Genomic DNA, 13,458 nt, shown 5'->3' with positions numbered 1-13,458 from the left:
AACCCCAAAACGCATTGAGCTACAGTAGTGCTTTAACTTCTGTTGAAATGGAAAAACAATACTATTTAAAAACAGCAGCATTCAGAATTGAATCCGAACACTCATATTTCAGAACCCAGATGTCACTGCAGCTCACAAACCTCTGCCCACCCTTCTAAACAGATACAGTTCCCCTGTTCCCTGACCCCCACCTTTAGTTCCTCCCCCAAACCTGCTCAACCACAGTCATGCTATGCTGCACACTATTTTTTTTTTTAATAACAACATTAAAACTGCTACACTGGCTCTCACTGTCTGCACTCTCCGAACTAGAGATTAAAGCTGCTCCAACCCCCAACCTGATTTCAGATGGCAGGACTGCTGTTGATATCATTATGGGGGCTGGTTCTCAACTCCTGTGCCCAATCAGACAGCAGGACTGTTGACATCACTATGGGGGCTGGTTTTGCTGCCTGCAATGCTTCCAGTTCCTGGGGGTTGGCTTTCCCCAACTTGTCACTGATTCTGCCAGTCTTTTGCCAACGAGACTGGGCAGAACAGGAAATTCTTGCTGGCTGTGGTTGAGCAGGTGAGTGGGGAGGAACTGAAAGGGGTTTTGCAAGGTGCAGCATGAGGGAGAGTGTGTACAGTAGAACCCTGGATTATTCAAATTTAAATCAATATTGGCAGAATACGAATAATGTACTTGGGGCACTGTTCGAATACGAATATTTGGTAACCCTCCATTGCCCCATGTAAGCCGCATTGAGCCTGCCATGAGTGGGAAAGCGCAGGGTACAAATGTAACAAAAATAAATAAATAGACTCAAATCTTTCTATTATGGAGGTCCCTGAATGTTGTGTTTCTAATTACGTCATAAAGGACAATTCTCTCTAGGTGATCCAATATCTTGTCCTTCTCTTCACCACAAAGAGAATATAAAACCCTTGATCTTAGCCAATCAAAAGGCTAGAATTAGGTGTTGCAGCCTGAGGAGATCCAATCTCTAGCTATCAGATATATCAAGAAGTACTGGGGATGGCCTACAATCATCCAAGAATATAGGATTCCCCTATAGATTCCTATCTCTCATGGCCATTCAAGAGCTACCTAGAGATCAAGTCTTATAAAATAAGGGTCACCAGCTTCTGTTTCTCAAAATACTTCCCTACTGAGACACTCTCTTTCTGAGGAAGCAATCTCACTCTATCAGCTGAATCAGCCATCTCCTCTTCCTCTTGTCCCAGCCAATGGAATGCTCTAGCATCCCAAACACCGTCAAGGTTATCTTGTGGTTTCTTCCATGCACGGACACAAATTTGGGTTAGAAAGAGCTCAAAGAGGAACTCAAAGGTGCTGCCAAAGCAGGACACCCAAGACTTTTTTCCCCCCCTGGCTCTAGAAAGTTTTCATAGATCATAAGCCAAATCTAGTTTTAAAGACACTCTGGGAAGCTTTGCTTTTGTAGAGGGACAGAATCATTTCTACAGGCTGTTACTACCATTGTTCCCTCAGCTGGGAGGGAATGAGGGGAAAGGAACTCAGCGAACAGAACTGTGTGAGGGCAGGTATGCTGCTTTCATTAACTTCTTGTTTATCTATCAGAGGGAAAGAGGGATAAAGGGCCCAACATGCTTTACTTATGTATTTTTGGAACAAAACAGAAATAAAATGACTGCTGAACCCATAGGAACGCTCACTAGGTCTTACTCCATGCACACTACATAGGCCACAGATCAATCCGAGAAGCATCTCCAGCTTCATGTTTAGCTGGATGCTAAATCTCTACAGATTATACTCCCCTATTTGATGCTTGTTTCCACCAGGCCAAATGCACAGGCTGACAGTATGCCATCTCCCTTTTTTTCTCTAGACATACTGGAAACAAATAGAGGGAAAGAAGGGGTGGGAGTGTGATCACTGCAGACTCCCGACCAAGTCCCAATCTGACAGTATCATAAGTACATGAGTATTGCCATACTGGGAAAGACCAAAGGTCCATCAAGCCCAGCATCCTGTTTCCAACAGTGGTCAATCCAGGTCACAAATACCTGACAAGATCCCAAAAAAGTACAAAACATTCTATACTGCTTATCCCAGAAATAGTGGATTTTTCCCAAGTCCATTTAATAATGGAGACCACGAGACAGTCTGGGAAGAGGCAATGAATGCTTTTTAATTCCTTTTCCAAAAAACTTTAATCAGCTGGCATTCAAGAATTTACCTCCTCCCAAGAGTAGGGCATGACAACAGCAGGCACTGCAGCCACAAACCCCATGAGAATTGGGGGGGGGGGGGGGGGGGGGGAACTGGCACTACAAGGGCTCTGTGCACCAGCCTCCACCAATTCTAGTCCTCTATTCTGCTTCAGGGGGGTGGGGGGGAAGTTGGTTTGCTGTTGCCCACAGCGTAACCCAGACTATGCTCCACCAGGAATCTGGGTCTACATCCTTTATGGACGCAGCCTACTTGGCGTACTCATAGTTGCTGTACCAGGCCACGTATCTGTGCCATCACCCGGAGCCAGGGAAATGCTGAGAAGTTGAAGGCAGCACCAATCCCTACAGGGACGTGAAGTCAGCTTCGAGCTGCTTTTTTCTGGCTCCATCTTCTGGCAGGGGGACATAACCCACTAGCATAGGTTGATCTGGCATGGATGATAAGGAAATGAATTTCAGCACCTCAAAAGGTTTCCATATTATAAAACATTTATAAAGTTTTGACTTCAATTCTAAGAGTCTTTTTTTAATTAAAATGAAATCAATGCAAATGAAAAGAAAAAAAAAATACAGCTGCATTTCCAATGCAGCTGACCCTCTAACATCTCAGTCAAGAATAAAGCCATTTCCTTCCAATGCTGCTCAAAATTTCCCTACACCACCAAGGAGTTATATGTTTCCAAAGCAGTATGTTTCCTTTCTTCTGTTTGTGAGTAAAAAAAAAAAAAAAAGTTTAAAATTTAGACCATAAAATGACAGTACAGTCTTTAAAGTATTAATTTCTCTGAAGGCCAATATAGTAAACATTTTAATCAACAAAAAGATAGTCCAATATTTTACCTGTACGGTTTCAATCAAGCTCGCTGAATAAAAAGGTGTTGCTATCACATAGGTCAGTCTGTAGAAATTAAAAAAAAACACCAAAATAATTCATTCACATTCCTCCCCTTTTTAGACATCATAAATAGTATTGAGGCAACTAAGCAAGTAAATGTTAGTATTCTGTAACCCATGAGCATAACTGCTTCACATGCCTCTGAGCCACCCATGCTCCAATCAGGTCCAGGTCCACATCCCCTTGAAGTTGCATGCCCTGAAATTTGTGCACAAGGGTTACAAAATACTGATTAGGGGCGATAATTCTGCCAATTAACACCAAATAGTGCAATAATTGGTTAATGCCAATTAGCAGGTCGTTAGCAAGTTAGGTTACACATGCAAATGGTAAAATTATGTATAATCATACCCGATAATTTTCTTTCCATTAATCATACAGTGGGGGAAATAAGTATTTGATCCCTTGCTGATTTTGTAAGTTTGCCCACTGACAAAGACATGAGCAGCCCATAATTGAAGGGTAGGTTATTGGTAACAGTGAGAGATAGCACATCACAAATTAAATCCGGAAAATCACATTGTGGAAAGTATATGAATTTATTTGCATTCTGCAGAGGGAAATAAGTATTTGATCCCCCACCAACCAGTAAGAGATCTGGCCCCTACAGACCAGGTAGATGCTCCAAATCAACTCGTTACCTGCATGACAGACAGCTGTCGGCAATGGTCACCTGTATGAAAGACACCTGTCCACAGACTCAGTGAATCAGTCAGACTCTAACCTCTACAAAATGGCCAAGAGCAAGGAGCTGTTCTAAGGATGTCAGGGACAAGATCATACACCTGCACAAGGCTGGAATGGGCTACAAAACCATCAGTAAGACGCTGGGCGAGAAGGAGACAACTGTTGGTGCCATAGTAAGAAAATGGAAGAAGTACAAAATGACTGTCAATCGACAAAGATCTGGGGCTCCACGCAAAATCTCACCTCGTGGGGTATCCTTGATCATGAGGAAGGTTAGAAATCAGCCTACAACTACAAGGGGGGAACTTGTCAATGATCTCAAGGCAGCTGGGACCACTGTCACCACGAAAACCATTGTTAACACATTACGACATAACGGATTGCAATCCTGCAGTGCCCGCAAGGTCCCCCTGCTCCGGAAGGCACATGTGACGGCCCGTCTGAAGTTTGCCAGTGAACACCTGGCTGATGCCGAGAGTGATTGGGAGAAGGTGCTGTGGTCAGATGAGACAAAAATTGAGCTCTTTGGCATGAACTCAACTCGCCGTGTTTGGAGGAAGAGAAATGCTGCCTATGACCCAAAGAACACCGTCCCCACTGTCAAGCATGGAGGTGGAAATGTTATGTTTTGGGGGTGTTTCTCTGCTAAGGGCACAGGACTACTTCACCGCATCAATGGGAGAATGGATGGGGCCATGTACCGTACAATTCTGAGTGACAACCTCCTTCCCTCCGCCAGGGCCTTAAAAATGGGTCGTGGCTGGGTCTTCCAGCACGACAATGACCCAAAACATACAGCCAAGGCAACAAAGGAGTGGCTCAGGAAGAAGCACATTAGGGTCATGGAGTGGCCTAGCCAGTCACCAGACCTTAATCCCATTGAAAACTTATGGAGGGAGCTGAAGCTGCGAGTTGCCAAGCGACAGCCCAGAATTCTTAATGATTTAGAGATGATCTGCAAAGAGGAGTGGACCAAAATTCCTCCTGACATGTGTGCAAACCTCATCATCAACTACAGAAGACGTCTGACCGCTGTGCTTGCCAACAAGGGTTTTGCCACCAAGTATTAGGTCTTGTTTGCCAGAGGGATCAAATACTTATTTCCCTCTGCAGAATGCAAATAAATTCATATACTTTCCACAATGTGATTTTCCGGATTTAATTTGTGATGTGCTATCTCTCACTGTTACCAATAACCTACCCTTCAATTATGGGCTGCTCATGTCTTTGTCAGTGGGCAAACTTACAAAATCAGCAAGGGATCAAATACTTATTTCCCCCACTGTAGCTGATCAATCCATAGACTGGTGGGTTGTGTCCATCTACCAGCAGGTGGAGATAGAGAGCAAACTTTTGCCTCCCTATATGTGGTCATGTGCTGCCGGAAACTCCTCAGTATGTCGATATCAAAGCTCCATCCGCAGGACTCAGCACTTAGAGAATTACACCCACGAAGGGACACTCTGCCCAGCTCACCACCGCCGAAACGGGGGAGGGGAATTAACCCAGCTCATCCCCACACAAGTGGGGGAGGGGAATCCGTCCAGCTCATCCCCGCGGAGCGGGGGAGGGACACCACACCCGCCGATGCGGGGGGATCTGGCTTATCCTGCAACCGCAACCGCGGGAGGAGCTGACTGACCCTAACACCGCCGAAGCGGGAGGGGTATAAAGCTGCCCTACAGCCGCACGAAGCGGGAGGGAGTGCCGGCAGAATTTTAAGTCTCAATCCAGCCCCGTAAAACGGAGGGGAGAGGAATGCAGCAGCTCACTGTAACACAAACTCGTCTTAACTCTTGAAGAATCCAAGTGAAAAAACTTGAACACGAAGTCTTTCTGAAGTAACTGAAGACTAAACTTGAACCTGAAATGCAACCAGAATAAAAACAGTACAGATATCTGGGAGGGGCTATGGATTGATCAGCTATGATTAATGGAAAGAAAATTATCAGGTATGATTATACATAATTTTACCTTCCATATCATCAAGCTGATCAATCCATAGACTGGTGGGATGTACCGAAGCAGTACTCACCAGGGCGGGACATTGAAATCCCTGACCTCAACACTGAAGCTCCAAACCGGGCCTCCGCCCGTGCAGCCACAGTCAAACGGTAATGCTTGGAGAATGTATGAGCCGAAGCCCAAGTTGCCAGCCTTGCATATCTCTTCCAAGGAGACGGATCCGGCCTCTGCCATCGAGGCCGCCTGAGCTCTCGTGGAGTGAGCCTTCAGCTGGATAGGCGGCACCTTCCCGCGGCCACATAAGCCGCTGCAATGGCTTCCTTGACCCATCTTGCCACTGTAGGCTTAGCAGCCTGCAGACCCTTACGAGGACCTGCAAACAGGACAAACAGATGATCCGATTTCCGGAAATCATTGGTCACTTCCAAGTATCTGATGATGACTCGTCTCACATCCAGATATTTAAGAGCAGAGTACTCCTCTGGGTAGTCCTCCCTACGAAAGGAAGGGAGACAGAGCTGCTGATTCACATGGAAGCGAGAAACAATCTTGGGCAGGAAGGAAGGCACTGTGCGAATAGTCACTCCTGCCTCAGTGAACTGCAGAAAAGGCTCTCGACAGGAGAGCGCCTGGAGCTCGGAAACTCTTCTGGCTGAAGTGATAGCCACCAAAAAGACTGCTTTCAACGTCAGGTCTTTCAGAGATGCCCTCGACAGGGTTCAAAGGTGGCTTCTGCAATGCTCTTAGTACCAGGTTGAGATTCCACGCAGGCACCACTGAGTGCAGAGGAGGGCGCAGGTGATTACCTCCCTTGAGAAAGCGCACCACATCTGGCTGCGAAGCCAGGGAAGCACCCTTCAGGCGGCCCCTGAAGCAAGCCAGAGCCGCTACCTGGACTTTAAGGGAACTGAGCGACAGGCCTTTCTCCAGACCTTCTTGCAGGAACGCCAACACTGAGGAAATTGGAGCAGTGAAGGGAGAAAGTGAGCCTGCTTCACACCACGCTGCAAAGATACGCCAAACCCTGGCGTAAGCAGTAGAAGTAGAGCGCTTCCTCGCTCTCAGCATAGTGGCGATGACCTGTCTGAGAAGCCCTTCTTCCTCAGACGCTGCCGCTCAATAGCCAGGCCGTAAGACCAAAGGGGGAGGGATCCTCCATCACCACGGGACCCTGATGTAACAGGCCCTGCTCCACTGGCAGCCGCAGAGGATCGTCGACTGAGAGCCTGATCAAGTCCGCATACCAGGGACGCCTGGGCCAATCCGGACCCACCAGGATTACCCTGCCGGGATGCTTTGCCACCCGGTCTAGCACCCTGCCCAACATGGGCCAAGCCGGGAACACATAGAGAAGCTCTTGTGCCGGCCACTGTTGGAGAAGAGCATCAACTCCCAGGGATCGAGGGTCCCGTCCTCTGCTGAAAAAGCACGGCACTTGGCAATTGGCCGATGACGCCCTCAGATCTAGGCTCGGCTGGCCCCAGCGCTTCGTGATGTCCAAGAACGCCTGAGCAGATAGCTGCCACTCTCCGGGCTCCAAGGTATGGCGACTGAGAAAGTCCGCCTTGACATTCATGACTCCGGCAATGTGGGCTGCTGAAAGCTGCTCCAGGTTCGCTTCAGCCCACTGGCAAAGATTCATAGCCTCCTTGGCTAGAGGGGCGCTCTTGGTACCTCCCTGGCGGTTGACATAGGCCACAGCCGTGGCATTGTCCGACAGGACCCGTACAGGCTTCAACACCAGTACCGGGATGAACTCCAAAAGCGCCAACCGAATGGCTCTGAGTTCCAGGAGGTTGATAGACCACTTTGCCTCTGCAGGAGACCAGAGCCCCTGCGCTGTCCTTCCCAAGCAGTGGGCTCCCCAGCCCGACAACGAGGCGTCCGTCGTGACGACAATCCACTCTGGGGTCACCAGAGGCATTCCCGCAGACAACTTGTCTGTCTGCATCCACCAGCTCAGCGCCTTGCGCACTGCTGGGTCCAAGGGAAGGCGCACAGCATAATCCTCCGACATCGGAGTCCAGCGCTGCCGCAAAGAGTGTTGAAGTGGTCTCATATGAGCCCTGGCCCAGGGCACAACTTCCATCGTGGCCGTCATAGAGCCCAACAGCTGCACATAGTCCCAAGCCCGAAGGGGAGAGGCTACTAGGAACTGGTCCACCTGAGCCTGAAGTTTGACAATCCGATTGTCTGGCAGGAACACTCTGCCCACTTGGGTGTCGAATCGAACTCCCAGGTACTCCAGGGACTGAGTCGGGCGCAGCTGGCTCTTCTCCCAGTTGATGATCCATCCCAGGGAGCTCAAAAGAGCAACTACCCGGTCCACAGCTCTGCCGCACTCTGCATAAGAGGGGGCTCGGATCAACCAGTCGTCCAGATAAGGATGGACTTGTACCCCTTCCTTTGGTAGGAAGGCCGCGATGACCACCATTACTTTGGAAAAGGTCCGCGGAGCAGTAGCCAACCCGAAAGGGAGGGCTCTGAACTGGAAGTGTCGTCCCAGGACTGCAAAACGCAGAAAGCGTTGATGAGGAGGCCAGATGGGAATATGCAGGTACGCTTCCTTGATGTCCAAGGATGCCAGGAACTCTCCTGCCTTCACTGCCGCTATAACAGAGCGGAGAGTCTCCATGCGAAAGTGCCGCACTTTCAAGGCCCGATTGACCCCTTTGAGGTCGAGGATAGGCCGGACAGAACCTCCTTTCTTTGGTACCACAAAGTAAATGGAGTAACGTCCCTTGCCAAGCTGACTTTCTGGCACCGGAACGACCGCGCCCAGGCGGATCAGATTGTCCAAGGTCTGCTGCACTGCCACAGCTTTGACCGGAGACTTGCAGGGAGAGAGTACAAACCCGTCTTTTAAGGGTCGGCAGAACTCTAGTTTGTAGCCGTCTCTGATGACTTCCAGCACCCACGCGTCTGAAGTTATTGTGGTCCACTCGCCCAGAAACGAGGACAGCCGTCCTCCAATCTGCACTGGGGCGTGGACCAAGACCCCGTCATTGGGTACGAGACCCTGGGGGAGGACCGGAGGGAGCACCTCCGGGACGGCGGTCTCTGCGAAAGGAATGCTGCTTGGGGGAGAAATTCCTCTTGAAGGAAGAGGGGGCAGAGGAACCCGACTTGCCCGGGCGGTACCGCCGGGCTTCCTGCAACCGTCCTCTGGAGGTACCGGGACGAGTACTAGCCCGAGCCCTGACCTCTGGTAATTTCTTGCCCTTAGACGTGCCGAGATCGGTCACGATTTTGTCCAGCTCGACCCCAAAGAGCAGCTTGCCTTTAAAAGGCAACCTAGCCAGGCGGGATTTAGAGGCGTGGTCAGCAGACCAATGTTTCAGCCAAAGCCACCGCCGCGCAGAGATTGTCTGAGCCATGCCTTTCGCTGAGGCCCTCAAGACATCATACAGCAAGTCTGCCAAATAGGCTAAGCCCGATTCCAGGGCCGGCCAATCAGCCCTCAAGGAATGATCCGAGGGAAAGCCCGCTGCACCATAGTCAGACACGCCCTGGCCACATAGGAGCCGCAAACTGAGGCCTGCAACTTAAAGCGCCGCCTCAAAGGACGACCTAAGGCCGCCTCCAATCTTCTGTCTTGGGCGTCCTTTAGGGCCGTGCCACCTTCCACCGGCAACGCCGTTTTCTTAGTCACCGCAGTGATTAAAGAATCCACGGTAGGCCACAGATAGGCCTCACGTTCACTCACAGCCAAAGGATAGAGGCGGGACATAGCCCTAGCCCTTTAAGGCTCGCTTCTGGGACATCCCATTGAGCCGAAATTAAGGTGTGCATGGCATTATGCACGTGGAAGGTTCTAGGCGGGCGCTTCGTCCCCAGCATAATGGCAGAGCCAACAGGGGCTGAGGGAGAGACGTCCTCCGGAGAGGAAATCTTCAAAGTGTCCATGGCCTGTAACAACAGGTTGGGCAAATCCTCTGGGCTAAAAAGCCGCGCTGCAGAGGGGTCATCCGCTCCATCCGAGCGGGGATCCGTCTCCTCCAAGGAATCCGCAAAGGACCGTTGGGAGGACCTCAGACACGCTGCCCTCATCTACATCGGAGGAGACAAATTCCTCCAAGGCCTGGGAATCAACCCGAGGGCGTTTACCTCTGGGAACCTCAACCTCTTTACCAGACGAGGGAGCAGGGGCAGCGTTGTGCATGAGGAAGGCCTGATGCAGCAGCAAAACAAACTCGGGGGAGAAACCCCCCAGACTGTGCACTTCCGCAGCCTGGGCAACAGCCCTAGACGCACCCTCAACCGGCGCTCGCAATAGCGGGGGAGAGACATGCTGCGCATCCAAATGGCGTCCGGCGCGAAACTCCGCGAAGGAGCCGCGCGGGAAGAACGGCTCTTAACTTTAGCCGCTTCTGTGCCGTCGCCCAAATTAAGGGCGTTCATGGCATTAATGTCTCCAACCTCAAGGGCGGCCCAAGAAGAAGCCGTCCGAGCCGCGTGGCCGGCCAAGATGGCGGAGGCGAGGAGCGGGGGATGGGCGTTTATGGCGGGAAAAACCGCCACGCTGGAGGAAGGACCGGGACATTCATCGGTCACGAAACTGTCACCCAACAAGGGCGAATCAGGCTTTAAGACCCCCGCATCCCCTCTAGAAGCGCTCAAGCGACCCGGGGAGCGACCCTTTGCGCCCTCGCCCTCCGACGCCATATGCCACGAGGAGAAGAATCGGGGAACCCCCTGCCCGCTATAAAAAGGTAAAAATTACCTGCTGTCCGCTCCGAGTTGTAACGACCTGGTGTCCCAGTGAGTAGCTGCAATAGACGCTTAAATAAACGTCGAAATAAACGCCTTTAAGGACGTTCAAATTTTTTTTTTTTTTTTTTTAACGGAGCCAGCGGGAGGGGGGAGAAAAGGAGGGACCTGGCACCACCAGGTTTGCACTTGCTCAAAAGAGCCCTCAACCCCAGGCACTCAACAAAACCTAAAAATTAGGCTTGGAGGCCTAGCCAGAGCTGCTGCTGTGTGTGACCACCACCTGCTGAGATAGAGAACATACTGAGGAGTTTCCGGCAGCACATGACCACATATAGGGAGGCAAAAGTTTGCTCTCTATCTCCACCTGCTGGTAGATGGACACAACCCACCAGTCTATGGATTGATCAGCTTGATAATATGGGGCAGATACCTTATTAACAAAAACAAAAAAGTATATCATGGAATTAACTATATTTTTAAACTTGAAGAGTTTGTTATTTTTGCTTACATTAGCATAAACACACTAATTCTACTGAACCACTTTTATTTAACCTTGAAGTCTCTTCATCGATGGGTTCCCAAATACATCAGTTGCTAGCAGGATTGAAAAGCAACTTTAAAGGCAGCAATCAGATTAAGTATCACTAAAAGTTTTTCTCTCTCTTTCCTTTCTTTACAGCTACTGTTTATTCCCATTAAGTGACACTGTTTCTGTCTTTCAGGTACCCAGGTTTCTCACCCCTAAACAGGTAGTTCCCTAAATCTGTGTTTTTGTCACTGTCCTTTTCCCTTTCCCAAGTGTCAATACAGACTTATCTATGCTTTGGTCTCTTTTGTTTCTTCATTTCTTCACCTTGCTTGGAACGCTGGAGCTCTGCTTCTCTTCTGCCACATTGTGATGTACCTACTAATCAATGATTTAATTAAAAAAAAAAAAATCTGTCTTCCTATCTGATTTCTGGAACAGCCTAACTGGGAATGGAGAATTACTGGGCATTTTCTAACTAGCAAATTAAACGATAATTTCCCTATTTAATTTACTAATCTTTAGTTACTGTCCCTACCTTAAGGGAGGGCTCTCTTCCAGGTACCTTGTAGCAATCACACTCCTAACAGCCCTCAGGTCTCACTTATTAACACAACAACATATCTGACTTTCAGAAAGCTTTCAGTCTCAATCTGGCCCCCATAAGTGCTTCCCTGGTAACAGGCCTTCAAAGGAAATCTACTGTAGTTGCATTTAATTTAATTTTCGAAAGGTTGACTATAATAAAATGAGAAAAATGGTTAAAAAAACTATCAGCTGCTAAGGTTAGGACACTAAATCAGGCTTGGACGTTATTCAAAAATATCTTGGAAGCCCAGTCCAGATGCATTTCATGTATATGCAAAGGTGGAAACAAGAGAAAATGACAGCCACCGTGGTTAAAAGATGAAGTAAAAGAGGTTATTACAGCGAAAAGACTGTCCTTCAAAGTACAGAAAAATAATTTAAATGAAATAAATAAGAAGAAACATAAGCACTGGAAAGTCAGGTGCAAAGCATTAATAAGAAAGGCTAAAAGAGAATAAGAAGAGAAACTTGCCACAGAGGCTAAAACTCACAGTAACAATTTTTCCAGGTACATCAGAAGCAGAAAGCCTGTGAGGGAATCCATGGGACCGTTAGATCACGAAGGAGCAAAGGGGCGCTCAGGGAGGACATGGTTATAGTGGAGAAACTGAATGAATTCTTTTCTTCTGTCTTTATGGTAGAAGATGTAAGAAATCTGCCTGTACTGGAAATGGTTTTCAAGGGCAGTGATGCAGAGGAACTGAAAGAAATCTTGGTGAACCTGGAAGATGTACTGAGCCAAACTGACAAATTAAAAAGTAGTAAATCACCTGGACCAGATGGTATACATCCAAGAGTACTCAAAGAACTCAAGCATGAAATTGCTGACCTGCTGTTAGTAATATGTAACCTGTCGTTAAAATCGTCCATAGTACCTGAAGATTGGAGGGTGGTCAATGTGATGCTGATTTTTAAAAAGGGCTCTTGGGGTGATTCAGGAAATTACAGACCAGCAAGCCTGACTTCAATGCCAGGGCAAAATAGTGGAAACTATTATAAAGAATAAAATTACAGACCATGTAGACAAACATAGGTTAATGGGACAGAGTCAGGAATGGTTCAGCCGAGGAAAGTCTTGCCTCACCAATTTGCTTTATTTCTTTGAAAGCATGAACAAACATATGGATAAAGGTGAGCCGGTTATGTAGTGTATCTAGATTTTTCAGAAAGCTTTTGATAAAGTTCCTCATGAAAGACTCCTAAGAAAACAGAGTGTCATGGGATAGGCGGTAAGGTTCTGGTGTGGGTTAGGAATTGGTTATTGGACAGAAAACAGAGTAGGGTTAAATGGTCATTTCTCTCAATGGAGGAGGGTGAACAGTGGAGTGCCACAGGGATCTGTATTGGGACCAGTGTTATTTAACATATTTATAAATGATATGGCAATCGGAACAACAAGTGAGGTGATTAAATTTGCAGATGACACAAAACTATTCAAGGTTGTTAAAACATGTGCGGACTATGAAATATTGCAGGAAGGCCTTAGGACATTGGAAGACTGGGCATCCAAATGGCAGATGAAATTTAATGTGGACAAATACAAGGTGATGCACATTGGAAAGAATAATCCGAATCACAGTTACCTGATGCTAGGGTGTCGTCGTAAATAATATGCTGAAATCTTCTGCTCAGCGTGTGGCAGCAGCCAAAAAAGCAAACAGGATGCTTGGAATTATTAGAAAAGGAATGGTAAATAAAACTGAAAATACTATTAATGCCTTTGTATCGATCCATAGTGTGACTGTACCTTGAGTATTGCGTTCAGTTCTGGTCGTCATATCTCAAAAAAATATATAGCGAAATTAGAAAAGGTTCAAAGAAGAGCAACCAAAATGATAAAGGGGATGGAACTCCTCTCGTATGAGGAAAGGCTAAAGAGGTTAGG

General features: G+C 48.0%; 1 protein-coding gene across 1 annotated transcript in view; it reads right to left on the bottom strand.

Annotated features, from left to right (window-relative positions):
- The window catches only part of SLC25A46 (solute carrier family 25 member 46), a 98,658-nt gene that overhangs the window by 16,691 nt on the left and 68,509 nt on the right, over positions 1–13,458 (bottom strand). The window contains exon 7 of the mRNA XM_030193466.1: positions 3,040–3,097. Within this exon, the coding sequence (XP_030049326.1) occupies positions 3,040–3,097 (58 nt within the window). The remainder of the gene's footprint in view (positions 1–3,039; positions 3,098–13,458) is intronic.

The sequence above is a fragment of the Microcaecilia unicolor genome, chromosome 2 (genome assembly GCF_901765095.1).
Source record: "Microcaecilia unicolor chromosome 2, aMicUni1.1, whole genome shotgun sequence".
Lineage (NCBI taxonomy): Eukaryota > Metazoa > Chordata > Amphibia > Gymnophiona > Siphonopidae > Microcaecilia > Microcaecilia unicolor.
Note: the sequence above shows the minus strand (reverse complement) of the source record. Positions and strands in the feature narration are given on the sequence as shown.